This window comes from Cervus canadensis, chromosome 15, assembly GCF_019320065.1.
Source record: "Cervus canadensis isolate Bull #8, Minnesota chromosome 15, ASM1932006v1, whole genome shotgun sequence".
Lineage (NCBI taxonomy): Eukaryota > Metazoa > Chordata > Mammalia > Artiodactyla > Cervidae > Cervus > Cervus canadensis.
The window spans coordinates 45,020,572-45,038,419 of NC_057400.1; the positions used below are offsets into that span (position 1 = coordinate 45,020,572).

Sequence of the window (17,848 nt, forward strand, 5' to 3'; positions counted from 1 at the left end):
AATCTTTTGTTGCCTCAGGTGTTTTCCTTAAATTGTTGCCTGTGTGTTCCTAAACCACCTCTTTTTTTTTTTAGTGTTCTATCAAATTACTAAGCTGTCAGATGAGATTAAACAAGGTGGTAATTGTATGCTTTAAAGTTTTGACTGTTTGTTTCTTTAGGAACAATAATAAATGAAGGAATTGAGGAAAGTTTTTCTTGCAAATTACAAATTTTACTTAAATACCTCTGAATTAGGTAAATTCAAGTTATTCAATGTTTATCCAAGCATCTTGAATGAGTAAGATATATGAGTATATATTGGCAAAAAATATTAAGTATGGTCTTAGGCCCGAGGAGCTTGCAAATAAGTAAGAGACAAGAAAATTTGTATTTAGCAGTCAAAATGAACAAAAAGATACGTGCTAATTGGTATGCACTTGAAGAATTCTTTAAAGAATATTCTAAACAGTTTCTGTGAAGCTTCTGTGCTTAGTGAAGCAAAACAAGAACCTCAATTTAATTACCTAAACCAACTTGTTAGATGAATGACTGCATCACATTAACTTGGTACTTCACTGAATGACAATTATTATAGTTGGAAAAGTGCAATTAAAATAATATGTATGGCTGTAAGTACAATCAACAATTTTCCCTTTTTATACTATCAATCTCACTTCTAATACTTAGGTGTTTACTACTTTTAAGACACCATGTTATGGACTATGAAGAATAAAGAGACTTTAAAACACACTTTTGGTCTGGTTGACTGGACATGGTTTCTTCATATAACATTACTGCAAGACAAAGAATCCCAAAGGAGGTAGAATTACCTTGCAGCTAGAGTTGTCAGGGATGGCATGGGGAGAAGACTGGAGGACTAATAGAATGTGATGAGGATGGGAAAGAAGGGCTTGGATATTTCAGATGAGGAAATGGCAAGAATTCAAGAGCAATGGCAATAGCAGCAGAAAGCAATTTTGGTATAAAGCAATGCTTTAGTTAGTCCAGAAAAAAGAGTTCCTTCCTGCTGTCATGGAAGATGAGGTCAGAACAACAGGTTGAGGCCATGTTATAAAAGCTTTGAATACAGGCTTCAGAGTTGTACCTTATCCTGTAAGTAGAAGAGTTTATCATGGAAAGCTTTTGAACAAGCATTTGGTGTTATTAAAGCATTCATTTAGTGAAATGATTTGGAGTGATGCACAAATAATCTTGAAGGGAGGAGAGCCTGGAAGCAGAATGCTCAGGTAAGAGGCCTGAGTCTGGGTGTGAGTTGGTAAGAACCAGAATCAGGCAGGTGTTAGGAATGAAGGACAGGCTAAATCTCTATATGCCTTTTTTAAAAAATGAAACATTTAGCATAGCACTATAAAGGAACAATATAGTAAAAAATTCTAAAATTAAATGTATTGATAATTTTCATTTTCAATGAGCAGACTTTAGTGGAATGATCCTTTAAAGATAGCTACATGCATTCTTTATCTGCATGATGTTATTATGAGTATAGCCCAGTTTTATTCATGTTCCAATAAGATTTTTTTTTTCCAAGTAAGACATTTGGTTTAGTCCTAGGAAAACTTGGTGTATTTTTGAGGAAACCGTATATTTTCTTCCTTCTCATAATAAGAGCTATGGCGCTCACACAGTCTTCCCTGAATGCCTGTAGGTTCCAAACCAGGCCTTCAGCTTAACACAGCAGCTGTGTTGTCTTTAGACTGTAATCTGTTTCCTTCTTTGTTCGCTCCCCTCCCCTCCCTTGTCATTGCTCTTCACTAATCTTCCTGTCTGGGTTCTCCTCTCCCCTCCTTGAGTTTCTCCAAATGAGTTTTCAAAGAGACAAAGGAAAAGTACAGTTACTCTGCCAAGACCCCTCTCTCCTGTCTCCACTCCCAGTTCCCTTCTGAACTCCAGCCTGGCATTTCTACACACTGCTGTCTTCTGCTCAGCCTCTGAACCAATGGCCCCATCTGCCATCTCTCTTTTGTCCAACCTTCATCCTTACTCAAATATGGTTTTTGAATGAACAGCAGTCGGATCACCTGGGAACTTTGAACAAATGCAAATTCTCAGGCCTCACCCCAGAACCAGAAACTATTGGTGGGGCCCAGCAACCTGTATTTTAACAAGCCCTCCAATGATCTTGGGCCTCCCCTAGTGGCTCAGATGGTAAAGAATCTGCCTGCAATGCAGGAGACCTGTGTTCCATCCCTGGAATGGGAAAAGCCCCTAGAGAAAGGAATGGCTACCCACTCCAGTATTCTTGCCTGGAGAATTCCATGGACAGAGGAGCCAGGTGGACTACGGTCCATAGGGTTGCAAAGAATCAGACATGACTGAGCAACTAACACTTTTCTTTTTTTTTTTCAATGATTCTGACCCGTGTTGACGTTTGTGAACCACGGCTCTAGAGGATGACTGTACTGTTTTCTTTCTCTCCCAGTCTTATGTTCTCCTGCTCATGGTACCTCTCATGCACTCTGCATGTCTACTCTGTTATCTGGGCAAATCCTTTCTACACTTTTTAGAATAATAACAAATTCTTCAAGGAGCTTATTTGATTGGTGCAGCTAATTATTACCTCCATCAATGTCACTTAAGCATTTATGGGTTCCTCATCTCATGGTCACTTGCTGGTCCATGCTTGAGAATACCCGACAACACCTGGCTCTGTCAGTGGCCAGCTCTGCTGAAAAACAGACTAGCACAGCTTCCTGAGAAGATCACAGCAGATAAACCAGAAGGAGGCCTGCTCCTTTCCAACAAATTCATCTTTAATTAAGGTGATGTGTGCTACGCAGTATGACTACAGAGGAGGACTAGTTGAGATTTTCCTGATTGGATAACCAGGATTTCAGAGTCTTTTTAGGAAAGACAAGAGACAACAATTATTGCTTGATACCACTGTAGCCAGTCAGAGGCAAAGCAATCTCCCTGTTTTAATACTGGAAGTTAGGGTTGAGATTAGAGATCCAATTATAAGTGATAGGTACAAAGATCCAATTAGTAAGTTTTACAGATGCCATCCGATCTATATCCTTTAAAGAAAATGTAGTGCTCTATGTGTGCATTAGTGTGTAATGATACTATTCCTTCTCCTCCTTTTTTAAATTAAGAAGAACTTTATAAGGTCAAACAAGCGCAAAACTGGATTAAATATTCAAGTTGTTTTGTTAGGGGTAAGAGGTAGCAGGCGCTGGGAATAAGTTTCAGTGGAAACCTCATTAATTTAAGGCAGAACATAGAAGGGGTGGTTCTCGAAGTTCTGAACGTTGGCAAAATATTAGTAAGTATTCTTGTGAAATAGACGTATTTCTAACACTTATTCAACCATAATTTGAAAGATGCTGGTAAACTTTGCAGCTAATAACTGGGTCCAAGGTAGTCTTTTTCTACAGTTGATTTGGAAAACACAAAACCAGAACAAATATTTGTTAGGCATTAATGCAGCACTCAGTTCCTATCTGGAACTTTTCACCAGCTTGAGCCAAGGTTAATGTATCTGAAGCAATAGCAAAAGTACAAGATAATAGGAAGGTTACGCATTAAATTACGTTTATCCTTGACGTATTTTTCTTTGTACACCCTTGGAAATCTCATCTCCTATGACTTTATCTAATAACTATGTAGGTCAGTGTTTCTCAGTCCTGAGTAATGTAGGGATGAACTGCTGCAAAATTTTCTCACATTCTCTCAGTTAGGAATGAAAGCATTTTTATTAGTATTTTTTAGCACTAGTATTAGTATTTTTATTAGTATTTCACCAAAACATGTTTCAATATAAGAATGAATACAAATCACCTAACTTTATGATTCTTAACCAACTACAAAAACCAACTGTATAAATGAAATACAGAAAAGCTATATAGCCAAAATAATTTGTATTAATTTAGCGGCATGGATGATGTTTTATTGGAGTAAATACTACCACTCAAAGCCTGAGCATGGCCCTGCTGGCTAAGAGGCAGTTTTCTTTGCTTTCAATAGGCCTTTCTTATTATAAGTCACATGACAACTCAGCTTTCACCACTTCTGTATTCAAACTGCTGTGAAACTATTCATTATATACTTCTTGTGGGTTTTTTTTTTTTTTTGGCTGTGATTTGTACAAACACATCAGGTGTGTATTAACTGTGTCATATAATCTCACTATTCGACAACAATTAATATAATACTATAGACTGTCAACTTGATAACTTGACTGAAATATAAATGAAAAGGTGAGAAATGAAATCATGGGTGATACATAACTTAAGCTAGCCATCCAAATGGGCCCAAATTTTCTTGTTTTTTTAAAAGATTGTCATGGGTATGAAAACATGAAATATTCACTGAGATATAAAAAACTTCTCATTAAAAACTGAGGCCAGCTGTGACAAACACAGATCCCTACCCCCCCACCCACCCACAAGGAAGCATTGGTGACCCAGCCGTCAGCCAACCACTGCCAGCTCTCAGTTCCTTCAGGGTCTGCTCAGCTGCAAAGAGCTGCCCATGTGCAAGACTGATGGAGGCAGGGGTGTTCAAACTTGGCTATTTCGTTTGAATTGAGACAACTCTGATGGGCCATATATGCTCCAGATTCCTTGTGGACCTGGCTGAGGTTCTGTCAGCCTGTACTACAGGTCCATTTAGCCCACCTGATCTTGCTTTCCCCCTCTCTTCCATTAGTTATATGTGTTAGTCACTCAGTCATGCCCGACTCTTTGGGACCCCTATGGACTGCAGCCCACCAGGCTTCTCTGTCCATGGAATGCTCCAGGCAAGAATACTGAAGTGGGTTGCCATTTCCTTCTCCAGGGAATCTTTCTGACTCAGGGATAGAATCCGAGTCTCCTGCATTGCAGGCAAATTCTTCACTGTCGGAGCCACCATGGAAGCTGAATACCCCACATGGCACACTCCATCTTTCTGTCTCCTTCTGGAGAATCTAGCCAACAAGAGCATCCAAGAGTCTCTCCAAGGACCCCCAGAGTAATGAGAATACCTCTTGAGTAGCCCTGATTCTTCTCTTGAGGTTCTAGTCTGAAAATTCAGCTTCTTACTTGCTCTTCACATTCAACAGCTCCAAAGCTGCTGCAGAACTGATCCCTTGAGCTTGTGCCTCAGAAGAACTTGTGGTTTTTCCTCATTTTATACTTTATTTAATGGCACTACCATTATATTCTCACAGGATCAAAACTTGCGAGGTAATTTGATTCCTCACACACCTTGCTCTGTACGCCCAGTCTATGAGTTATGCTTCCTAACATGGGCAGGACTTTCTCATTACGCCAAGGAGTCACTTCCCTCTCAACAAGGGATGCTAATGACAATGGAGAGCTTCACTTAGTTCCTGGGAAATCTAGTCTCTTTAACAGTCTTGAGTTTTCCTTAGACTTTAAAAAACAAAAAGCCCTCTATGTTTTTCTTAAAGGAGACACACAAACTTTAAACCCACAATCACCTACTTATTTTAGAGCACAATATATTGGTTTAAAAAGAGAAAAGTGCTTTGAGAGGATGGCAGCAAATGTCAAAGGCCTCACTTTTCCTTCTGCCTTTAAGATTTGTGCAGTACAGTCATTAAAACATTTATATTTTCTCCAGTTTAAGATAAAATACATTCAACTTTCTTTTCCTTTTTATCTTTTACATTGGAGTAAAGAGTAAAGAAACCAAATTCTCATAAATGCCAAAGTAATAATTTTATAATATGGAGATTAAAACCTGTGTGAATGTTACTATGCAATTTAGAAGTCTATAAAAATGCATATTTTTTTTAAAGGAGGCAACTCACTGAAAGATACTGACGTTTAAAATGGAAAGTTGTGTTGTCAGTTGAAAATGAGAAGCTGAAATGTTTGTGAGGGAGAAATTGTCCGGGGAGCAGTAGAACATTTCCTGCCCGTGGCTGCAGTCTTGAGGATTGGTGACCGCCATGACGAATCCAACAGCCATCACCACAGCACCCATGGGAAGCACAACACAGGACATAATCTTATCCAAGTGTGTCCTCGGTTCTTCAGACAGTTTCAGATAACATGCCGATGGAATGATAAAAATTAAGGGAGCTGCACAGAGCACGCCCTGCAGATTGAAAACAAGAAAGAAGATAATGTTGCTGAGTGGAGCCTTTCTGGGACAGTTTGGAAAAAAACACCTAGAAAATCTATCTGTCATTGTGCATGTTACAAGTTTGACAGCTTCAGTTAAATCAAAGGAAAGAAAAATAATTCCAAGAAAGACTTTCCTTTGCTGACAGTACATTTACAGATGAGAAAAGTAAAATAATATAATGGTATATCAGGCTTAAGAAATAATAATCAGAAAATAATATAAAAAAATAAAGCAGATGGTATGGCTGATTCCTGGCAAACTCTTAAAAGTTCCCTCATTTTCAGTCACATCATATTTCCTTATACTCTTCATCTCAAATTGCTGTGTACCTACTCTGCCATTTAAAACTGAGAGGTCTATTTGTCAACTTTGTACAGAAGGGGAATATTTGGAGGTGTACAGAGGGCATGCGTCTTATCTCTCCTCTCTTCATGACCTTGTAAGAAAGTAGGTGCCTGTCTGTATGAGAAGGGAAAACTGTACCCCTCAGGGTACTTAGCATGAAATAGCATTTCTAAATCCTCTTTCAAGTAAAACTACTCACATTAATTATCCTAGAAAATTGACAGCAGAACTAAATAGCTATGACTCATCCTCTCGCCCCCACATTAGTTTATGGATAAGTCCAACCTGAGGGGGAATGTCAGATTGAAAATTACAGGGAATATTGCTATCTATTATAAAAAAGACCACAAGTTACTGACTTCAAAGGAAAGAGACTTTCCATTTGTGGAGGCCAAATCTGTAAGGAATTCTGCAAATGAAATCATGTTAAAATTAAATGCATTTTAGGTAATATATTTTTCTGATTATGTTAAAATTATTTATGTATTAAATAAAATAAACATATTATTAAAATATATTAAATATAATCATATGACAAATGGTACTTTCCTAAGTCATAAAACACCAGCTTTTTTTTTTAAACAGGCACTCAGTAAATATGGTAAGGTTAAGAATGAAAAAGAAGTATTCCACAAAATATATATTTTCCAAACTTGAAAAGTTATTATGGAAATTTGTAAATATACAGAAAAGTAGAAAGAATCATATAACAAAACCCTATACACCTATCACCTATGGTTTGAAAGCTTTTTGGCATTATTTTGGTAAAGTAACCCCAGGGGAAAATCATAGAAAACTGATTCTGAGGTTGGATGATGTAAAAGAACAGATTATACCTTAAAATATTTTTAAAAGAAAGATTTTTTTCAGTATCACCATTTACTGAATTTACTTTGCTTTATACTAAGTGCTACTCTCATACCAAAAATATACATCATATGATTTCAAAAATACAAGTTTTTAACAAAAACAGCAAGTCAGGAGAAATATCAATTAAGAGGAACACATGAAGTCAGACTAGCCAGGTAGCAGCTAAAAATTTGGGAAAGAATAGAAGGAACCACACTTCATGGAAAATATTTCTATAGTCACAGGCATAAGAATGAGAAAATACTAAGAGGTGTCATTTTCTGATTTGAAATATATGAACAACATAATTTTGCTATTCATAGTACCTGAATACAGATGAATACCTACAAAAGTACACAGCATATAAAGGATTAATTTTCATATGGCTAGAGTTAAATGAATTGTGTATTTCTTAGGCTCCATTATGACATTTGAAACTGATGTTTTTTTGAATTACAAAAAATACTTAATCCATGCTTATAATAATTATCCTTTGATTTCTATGAAATAATTTTTGAAAATAAAAAATACAAACACAGGAGGAGTCCCCTAGTGGCTCAGTAGTAGAGAGTCCGCCTGCAGTGCAGGAGACCCGGGTTTGATCCCTAGCTCGGATAGATCCCCTGAAGAAGGGAATGGCTACCCACTCCAGTGTTCTTGCCTGGAGAATCCCATGGACAGAGGCGCCTGGCAGGCTATAGTGTGGGCTCGCAAGAGAGTCAGACACAACTTAGTGACTAAACAACAATATGTTTGTGTATGCATGCATGTGTGATTACGTGCACGTGTGTGTGTGTGTCTACGTGTGTGTAGAGAAAGAGTGATAAAAGGCCGTTCATAGGAACACACGAAGCAACTTCATCAGGAACTGTGGAGTGTGAAAGTGCTATCCGGATGGAAACTGCAACCAGCTGCGGCTCAGAAGCTGTCATCAGTCAGCATTTTGGGACTCTTCCAAACCTAACTTGCTGGGCAGCACAAAGCAATGGGTGTTCTGTTTATGTCATAATTCTTAAAGGTTGAGAAAGTAGCAATTAGTGGGAAAACTTTATAGCTGATGTTTGTACTGGAAGAAGTCCAGTTGAGTATCTTGTCTAGATAGCAGTTACTTCCCTAACATTTGAAAGCTCCGTCTTGGTAAAGATTGTTGCTAGGACCCAAGATTATCAGTAAAATGATAAAAACATCTGCTCTATTCCCTACAAATTGTGTGTATGTGTGTGCTCAGTCGCTCAGTTGTGTCTGACTCCTCACGACCCCATGGACTGTAGACCGCCAGGCTCCTCTGTCCATGGGATTTTCCAAGCAACAATACTGGGCTGGGTTGCCATTTCCTCCTCCAGGGGATCTTCCCAACCCAGGGATCAAACCTACATCTACATCTCCTGTGTCTCCTGCATTGGCAGGAAGATTCTTTACCACTGAGCCACCTGGGAGGCCCATTCCCTATAAATTAGCCCAACTAATTTCATCTATCTAATATAGCCTTGTCAGAGGATACACCATTGGCTTAGTAATAATTTTCGAAATTTCCTGACAGCACATAAATGCTAAAACTGTTTATGAAGAGACAAGAAAATATATAGCCTATTTATAAAAGGGGAAAGCACTATTCTTTGATAAAAAACACTACTGATGTCAGGGCATTTTGCAGTTTGCAGGTGGGAAATAACAGAGGGTGTTGAATATTTTTACTGGCAGTACAGATTGGAAAAGTATTTGAATCCTCCTACCTGAACAGAAACCTCTCGTCTGATGCAAGGAGGCTGAAAACTAAAGAAAAGAGTGCTTAAACATCCTTAAAATTTCTATTTTGTAATCAGTCTGGACTCATGAAATGTGTTCCTATGCCTTAAAGAGAAATTCTAGCTCAGAGGTCTTCGGCAGCTTGGACTACAGCCCGCTCAGCCTGTGTGCGCTTGCTGGGTAAGAGGTTTGCTTTCTTCCCTCCACTGTACGCCGCACACTGCTTGTTGGGCTGGTTAGCCTGGCCACAGGCACCAGCTGCTTCATCTTTTCTCTTTGTTCTGCTGCAAGTAGAAACCCAGAGGACCCAATTACTGCAGACGCCTCCTTTCTCTAACAGCAACACTAGTGCCAAGATGTTGGATTCTTATTAACAAGAATGGAACTTACTTCGTTTCTAAAATGAATCCTTTAAAATTGAGGGTGCATTTGCCTTGGAAAATAAGTCATTTTGATCTACTGCCATGAAAACAATAAAATAAAAAGGAAACAGTTCTAAATGGGATTTTGCTTTTTCTTAAATAACTAATGTAAGCCTGAATAATTTTATTCTATATCATTTTAGTTATACTAAGTAATATCATTTCCTTAACTTTGCAAATTGAAGGTCTGATTCTATCATCAACTGTAAAGATCCTTCTCTATTTAGTGATGATTCACAGGTCACAATAGGAAAATAATTTCTAAGGTACTACCTTATTAACTAAGGTAAAGGCTATTAGCTAAACATTATCAGCTTAGACAAAAAACTTTTAATTTCATTTTTTTGTATTTAACCCTTTACTAAAGTCTATCTATGTATATTCTGAATTACTCTTAACCTCACTTACAGGTAAACTCAATGCATAGATTTTTAACTTAAAAAATGGGAGGAGACATGAATACATTTATTTTGCATGATTTAAAGCCTTATACATAGGAAATCCCTGACTAGCATAATGACTAAAAACATGGGCAACAGGATTTGAAAGCTTGTGTTCACTTTCTACCACTTAAAACTAGTGTGACCTATTTAAGTGTCTACTGACAGATGAATGAATAAAGAAGATGTGGTATATGCACACATACACATATATACACTGGAATACTACTCAGTCAAAAAAGAATGAAATTCTGCCATCTCCAGCAATGTGGATGGACCAAGAGAACATTATGATTAGTGAAATAAGTCAGACAGACAAATACCATATCATCACTTATAAGTAGAATCTAAAAAACAAAACAAACTAGTGAATATAACAAAAAAGAAACAAACTCACAGATATAGAGAACAAACTAGTGGCTACAGTGGAGAGGGAGTAAGGTAGGAGGATAGGATAAGGGAAGGAGATAAGAGATATGAACTACTATGTATGAGATAGATGGGCTACAAGGATGTATTGTATAGCATAGGAAAATATAGCCATTGCTTCATACTAATAATACCTTTAAATGGAGTATAATCTATAAAAATATTGAATCACTAAGTTGTACGCCTGAAAGTAATATAATGTTCTAAATCAACTATGCATGAGTGGGTACTAAGTCGCTTCAGTCGTGTCCAACTCTTTGAGACCCCATGGACTGTAAGCCTCCAGGTTCCTCTGTCCATGGGATTCTCCAGACAAGAACACTGGAGTGGGCTGCCATGCCCTCCTCCAGAGGATCTTCCTGACCCAGGAATCGGACTTGTGTCTCTTCTGTCTCCTGCATTGGCAGGTGGGTTCTTTACCACTGGGGACACCTGAGAAGTCCATATAGATCAACTATACTTCAATTAAAAAAAAACCCAGTGTGGCCTGTTAATGGCGTCAATCGCTCTGTGCCTCAGTATCTTCATATGTGAAATTTATATAGATTAATGATGATAATGTACGCAAAACACTTGACCCAGAGTAAATGCTCCCTACGTGTTAGCTCAGACTGTTGTTTGGAGGGGAAACATCACATGCTTTAGCTGCTTCTAAAGTGCTTGTGACCCGCTGCTTGATCTGATGTTGTAAAACATAACAAATACCCACAAAAGACCTGACTGTGACACTGCACTTACAAAAAGACTTTCACTGATTAAAAAAATACACACTCAGATGGTCTGGAAGTGAATGAAGATCTCAGATTTCTTAAAACTAGTGTAATTGAGTTCTTAGATCATGACAATTTGGCACTCTTCTTAAATGTCTATATAGCCAGGTTTTTCTTAAAAAAAAAAAAAATCTAAGGATCTAGAATCAAGTTTTAAATTTTTAAAAATAGTCCTCAAACTCAGCTCAGATCTTGACTTCATAACAGATTTTCATGAAATATTATTATTTTATTACAACACCAGAATTCTGTCTTAACCACAAAAAATTTAAACATAGGCACAACTGGAAATATTTAATGTGACTGTGTTCAGTTTCTCAGTCATTTCTGACTCTTTGCAACCCCATGGACTGTAGCCCACCATTATGTGCTTATAATTTTGTTGTGCAAAGTGTCAGGGAGATTTGGAATTAATAGAAAGTAATGGTCAAATTTACATAAATATATCATTTCTGAAAAATAAGCCATATGTGTATGCTTGGTTAACTTAAAGGGAACAAAAACTGTTAGGCTATCAAAATAGAGAGTAGTAAGGCAGTTGATAAACATATGTTCTCTCATATCACAATCCTACAATATTCAAACAAACATGCGACCTCAAATGAGACATTTCACAAAACAGGCAATAACAGAGCTGGGAATTGCGCTGGTCATCTCCTCAGCATAATTAAAGGATTACTATTACTGTCAGCCCCAACCATTTTTTGTAACACTTAATTGCTTGATGCCACAACTAGAGAATGGGCTTCCCAGGTGGCTCAGTGGTAAAGAATCCACCTGCCAATGCAGGAGATGCAGGCTCAGTCCCTGGGTTGGGAAGATCCCCTGGAGTAGGAAATGGCAATCCAGTCCAGTATTCTTCACTGGGAAATCCCATGGAGAGAGGAGCCAGGTGGGCTATAGCCGGTAGGTCACAAAGAGTCAGATAGGACTGGTCATGCACACTAAAGAATGCCTTCTGTGTCCAGGAGCATTTGTAGACATAGGCCCTCCACTGTGCTCCCAATGGACAGTGGCCCATGCAGTAATTTGAGTGCCGTGTTCTTAGCACTGTGCTATATATATTGTGGGAGATGAAGAAGGCAATTAAGTACCATTCTTGTCTCCAAAGAACTTGTACTTTGATAGTAAAGGCAAGCTTACGGACAGTCCAGACCATACATGATATAAGGCAGTACTTAAATTAAGTTACGTTTAGGTTGCAATCATCCATTTACATAGATCGAGGTTGGAACATGAAATGCCTTTCAGTGAACCTATTAGCTTTTATTTAGCCTATGCAAAATCAGGAAGTAGGTAAAAGTTACCTTGGATAATTGTCCATGTTTCCTATGAACTTTCCTTCCATTTCTGGTGGAACAGATGTTTCCCTAGTCATCTGAAGGCTGGGGGAGTTGCCTGCTCTCTACTTTCCACATGATCTGATACAGGAAAACTCCCAACAGTGTGTTCCTGACTGAATCTTCCACTACCTTTATCTGGGATTTCAAATCCAAATGGCACCTGGAAGGAATATTACCTTCACCTCCCCCTTAACTCTCAATGGAGTGAGTAAAAGATAACTTGATATTCTATCTATAAAAGCCCACCCTCCCAGTGGGACATGATTGATCAATGCTAAGTGGTGTGCTTCTGAGTAGAAATTCCAGAAGGATGGTAGAAGGGGAAGAGGAAAGACTCTAAAGCAGGAGAATCACTTCTATTCATGTTTCACCAAATGATCTCATTATCCTACTTCCACAAAGTAGAATCAAGGAGTCCTTTTTTTTTGGTCACTTTTAAGAACTGAAATACATGTAAAGTAATTAGCCTCCAACTAATAAAAATAAATGGAAAAAAAAATTGAAATACAGTTGACATATGATACTATGTGAGTTTTAGTTGCACTAAATAGTGATCTAACATTTACATACATAATGAAATGAACATTAGAACAACTCTAGGAACAATCTGTCCTCATACAAATTATTACAATATTATAGATATTCCTTATGCTGTATATTACATACACGTGACTTATTTATCATATAACTGGAAATTTGTATCTCAGTTTCCTTGACCAATTTCACCCCTGCCCCTCCTCTCTGTATGTCATTTGTTCTCTGTATCTATGAGTCTGTTTCCATTTTGTTCTGTTTAATCTCTTTTAGATTCCACATATTGATATGAGTAAGATAATACAGTATTTGTCTTTCTCTGTGTGACTTATTTCACTTTAGCATAATATCCTCAGTATCCAACCATGATGCTACAAATGGAAAGATTTTATTTTTTATGCCTGAGTAGTGTTTTATTGTATATACATACCACATATTCTTTTTTTTTTTTCACTTTTTTTCCTTTTTTTTTATTAGTTGGAGGCTAATTACTTCACAACATTTCAGTGGGTTTTGTCATACATTGATATGAATCAGCCATAGAGTTACACGTATTCCCCATCCCAATCCCCCCTCCCACCTCCCTCTCCACCCGATTCCTCTGGGTCTTCCCAGTGCACCAGGCCCGAGCACTTGTCTCATGCATCCCACCTGGGCTGGTGATCTGTTTCACCATAGATAATATACATGCTGTTCTTTCAAAACATCCCACCCTCACCTTCTCCTGCAGAGTTCAAAAGTCTGTTCTGTACTTCTGTGTCTCTTTTTCTGTTTTGCATATAGGGTTATCATTACCATCTTTCTAAATTCCATATATATGTGTTAGTATGCTGTAATGTTCTTTATCTTTCTGGCTTACTTCACTCTGTATAATGGGCTCCAGTTTCATCCATCTCATTAGAACTGATTCAAATGAATTCTTTTTAACGGCTGAGTAATATTCCACGGTGTATACGTACCACAGCTTCCTTATCCATTCATCTGCTGATGGGCATCTAGGTTGCTTCCATGTCCTGGCTATTATAAACAGTGCTGCAATGAACATTGGGGTGCACGTGTCTCTTTCAGATCTGGTTTCCTCAGTGTGTATGCCCAGAAGTGGGATTGCTGGGTCATATGGCAGTTCTATTTCCAGTTTTTTAAGAAATCTCCACACTGTTTTCCATAGCGGCTGTACTAGTCTGCATTCCCACCAACAGTGTAAGAGGGTTCCCTTTTCTCCACACCCTCTCCAGCATTTATTGCTTGTAGACTTTTGGATAGCAGCCATCCTGACTGGCGTGTAATGGTACCTCATTGTGGTTTTGATTTGCATTTCTCTAATAATGAGTGATGTTGAGCATCTTTTCATGTGTTTGTTAGCCATCTGTATGTCTTCTTTGGAGAAATGTCTGTTTAGTTCTTTGGCCCATTTTTTGATTGGGTCATTTATTTTTCTGGAATTGAGCTTCAGGAGTTGCTTGTATATTTTTGAGATTAATCCTTCATACCACATATTCTTTATTCATTCATCTCTTGATGGACACTTAGGTTGCTTCCGTATCTTGGCTGTTGTCAAGAACTCCACAGTACATACACACTTTCAAATTAGTGTTTTTTTTTTCTTTGGATAAATACCCAGAAGAGGAATTGCTGGGTCCCCAGAAGTCATTCTTGATGCGCCCCTCTATCACCCTGACCTCCCAATTGAATTGGTTACCAAATTCTGTCAATCTTTTCTAAACAGTGTCTTTTAGGAGTCCACCCACATCCTTTTCTTTTCTTCACTGCCTATATAGTAGCTGAACTTTTAAGTTTCCTTGTGAGATTGTAAGCTCCACGAAAGCACAGATCCTTTCTGATTTCCTCCCATCCTTGTATCTCTGCTTTTGTGGCAACTGTATCATTGACCCTTGAATAACGTGGGAGCTAGGGGGTTACTGAACAGTTGGAAGCTCATATATAACATATACATTTCTGCATACTCTGTTTCTCCATATCTGCAGGTTCAACCAACTGAGGTTCATGTAGTGCATATTTATCGAAAAGTATCTGTGTAAAAGTAAATTCCATATTTCAAACCCATGTTGTTCAAAGATCAATTGTAATTATTTAATATATATCTGATCAACAAATAAACATATTAAAGCTGCACTAGACTTTAAATCTTTGTAAGATTTGGAGAGAAATGAAAGAAAAAAATAATTACAGGAAAGAATAAACATAAGCGATAGGATAAAAGACAGAATTAATATGGATTACTCATAGGTCAAAAATAAGATCAACTAGAGCTGTGGATATATTTTGGGAAGTTACTGGTAAATAACTTTCCATAGATAGCTTGGGGTCAGGTGATAAAGGCAACAGATTTTATGCTTGTTGAGAGAAAAGTAGAGTTTTTAAGCAGGATGGTGATAAATTGGAAGCAGAACTTAAGTATGTGCTAGTTGAAGCAAAACCCCAATATTAATTCAAATGTGATATGATGAGGACATAGATTTGGAAATCAGCAGTATAGATTACAAAGGATATTCGAGAGAGAGAGAGAAATACTTAAAGAAAATGTGCCAGGGTAAGTGAATGTGGGGTATGGATATAACTTCCTTCATTACGTATTTTAATGAGCCTCTCTAGGCCTGTCTTTACTCTGCAAAGGAATTTCCCCTAGATTTGTTTAGTTTATAGTTATTTTCAATTATATCTATGCCCTATAGAAAACAAAATATGGAAAAACTGCTTAAACTAGTATTTCAGTTCCAGCACCACTGACATTTTGGACTGCATAATTCTTTGTGGTAAGGGTTACCCTGCACATTGTGAGATGCTTAGCCACTTTCCTGTCCTCTACCCACTAGTTACCATTAGCATCAGCCTACCCAGTTGTGGCAACTAAAAACGTCTGTAGACACTGCTAAGTGTCCTCTGGGGGTGGGGATAGAAGGGCATTTCCCCCACTGAAGAACCACTGCTCTAAAAATATAGAGTCCTGAAAACCACATAATATCATCTATACAAATATTTACTATAATATAACAAGCACATTTTCATTCCAGTTCAGAAAATGACACCTTTATTAAGGAAAAATACATCTCATGTTAAATGCAAACATAACTTTAAAAGAGATTTTTATAATCTTCAAATGTACTTACATTGAGCTCTAAAACTATTCCAAGGCAATCAATCAGCAGTGACACAAGTGTGGCCACGGTAATGATAACCACAGTTATGATAATGTGGAAAACTGATGAAAGATTCCCACCGAAAAACACATTGGCAATTACCTGCCAAATATAAACAGATTATTTAGAGAGGGACTCTCAGAGCTGTGCAGGAGATTTAAAAGAGAATTTTATATTATAGTAGTTGGGACTATATAAAATTCAGTAAGGCAATCAATCAAATCTTAAGTCATATGAATGAATGTTGTATCTTTTCCAAACTATTTACATACAGACAAACACTCACATCAATAACAAGTATTCTTTGTTGAACCGTTAAAACAGGCAGTGGCTTACATTCCAGACTCAGAACATGGCATACTCCTGAGGGAACAAACATATTTCTGAAGTGTAAGAGAGACCTTGAGAAGTTACCTTATTCTTCTTCCTTGAGTCCAATAAGGTTACCATTAACACAAACTACAGATGCTATTTAGATTATCTGAAGGACCTCTAAGGAAAGAGTCAGCACAATATATTTTAATAATAATGCATGTTTAATATCCTTTACTAACAGGAAACTAACTTCATATAACCTAAATCCTATCTGGTACAAGTTAAGTCTATTTTATCTTGCTTTTCCTTAGCAAAAATGGAGAAGAGTTGATTACCATTTTCCACTGATACTCAGATTAGGAAATCACTCAACAGTTACCTATTTGTGTGTGTGCTAACTCTCTTTAGTCATGCCCGACTCTTTGAGACCCCATGGACTGTAGCCCACCAGGCTCCTCTGTCCATGGGATTCCCCAGGCAAGAAAGCTGGAGCGGGTTGTCATGCCCTCCTCCAGAGGACCTTCCTGACCTGAGGATCAAACCTGTGTCTCTTACATCTCCTGCACTGGCATGCAGGTTCTTCACCACTATCACCACCTGGTAAGCCCAGTTACCTATTTAATACCTATTTAATGTGTCCTACACTGTATAATGCTAAGAGAAAATGTCTAGGAGATGATTCCTATTCTGAGGAATTAACATCCTAATTAGAGAGATTCAAACAATCCAATGAAACAAATAGTAATCAGTTTTTGACAGGACAGAAAAAAGTCAAATATAATTTAGAACTAGACAGTGCCACCCAAGATGGATGGGTCATAGTGGAGAAGTCTGACAGAATGTGGTCCACTGGAGATGGGAATGGCAAACCACTTCAGTATTCTTGCCTTGAGAACCCCATGAACAGTATGAAAAGGCAAAATGATAGGACACTGAAAGAGGAACTCCCCAGGTCAGTAGGTGCCCAATATGCTAATGGAGATCAGTGGAGAAATAACTCCAGAAAGAATGAAGGGTTGGAACCAAAGCAAAAACAACACCCAGTTGTGGATGGGACTGGTGATAGAAGCAAGGTCCGATGCTGTAAAGAGCAATATTGCATAGGAACCTGAAATGTTAGGTCCATGAATCATGGCAAATTGAAAGTGGTCAACAGGAGATGGCAAGAGTGAATGTTGACATTCTAGGAATCAGTGAACTAAAATGGACTGGAATGGGTGAATTTAACTCAGATGACCATTATATCTACTATTGCCGGCAAGAATCCCTTAGAAGAAATGGAGTAGCCATCATAGTCAACAAAATGCAGTACTTGGATGCAATCTCAAAAATGACAGAAAGATCACTGTTCGTTTCCAAGGCAAACCATTCAATATCACGGTAATCCAAGCCTATGCCCTGACCAGAAATGCTGAAAAAG

At 37.9% G+C, this 17,848-nt stretch overlaps 1 protein-coding gene across 5 annotated transcripts in view; it reads right to left on the reverse strand.

The window, feature by feature from the left end:
* Nucleotides 1-4,411: 4,411 nt before the first annotated feature.
* SLC38A11 (solute carrier family 38 member 11) overlaps nt 4,412-17,848 on the reverse strand; it is a 56,563-nt gene continuing 43,126 nt past the window's right edge. For all 5 annotated transcript variants that reach the window (XM_043488332.1, XM_043488331.1, XM_043488330.1 and 2 more), the window contains 2 exons: nt 16,084-16,215; nt 4,412-6,047 (listed from right to left, as the gene is read on the reverse strand). In XM_043488332.1, the coding sequence (XP_043344267.1) occupies nt 5,754-6,047; nt 16,084-16,215 (426 nt within the window). In that variant the 3' untranslated portion in view covers nt 4,412-5,753. The remainder of the gene's footprint in view (nt 6,048-16,083; nt 16,216-17,848) is intronic.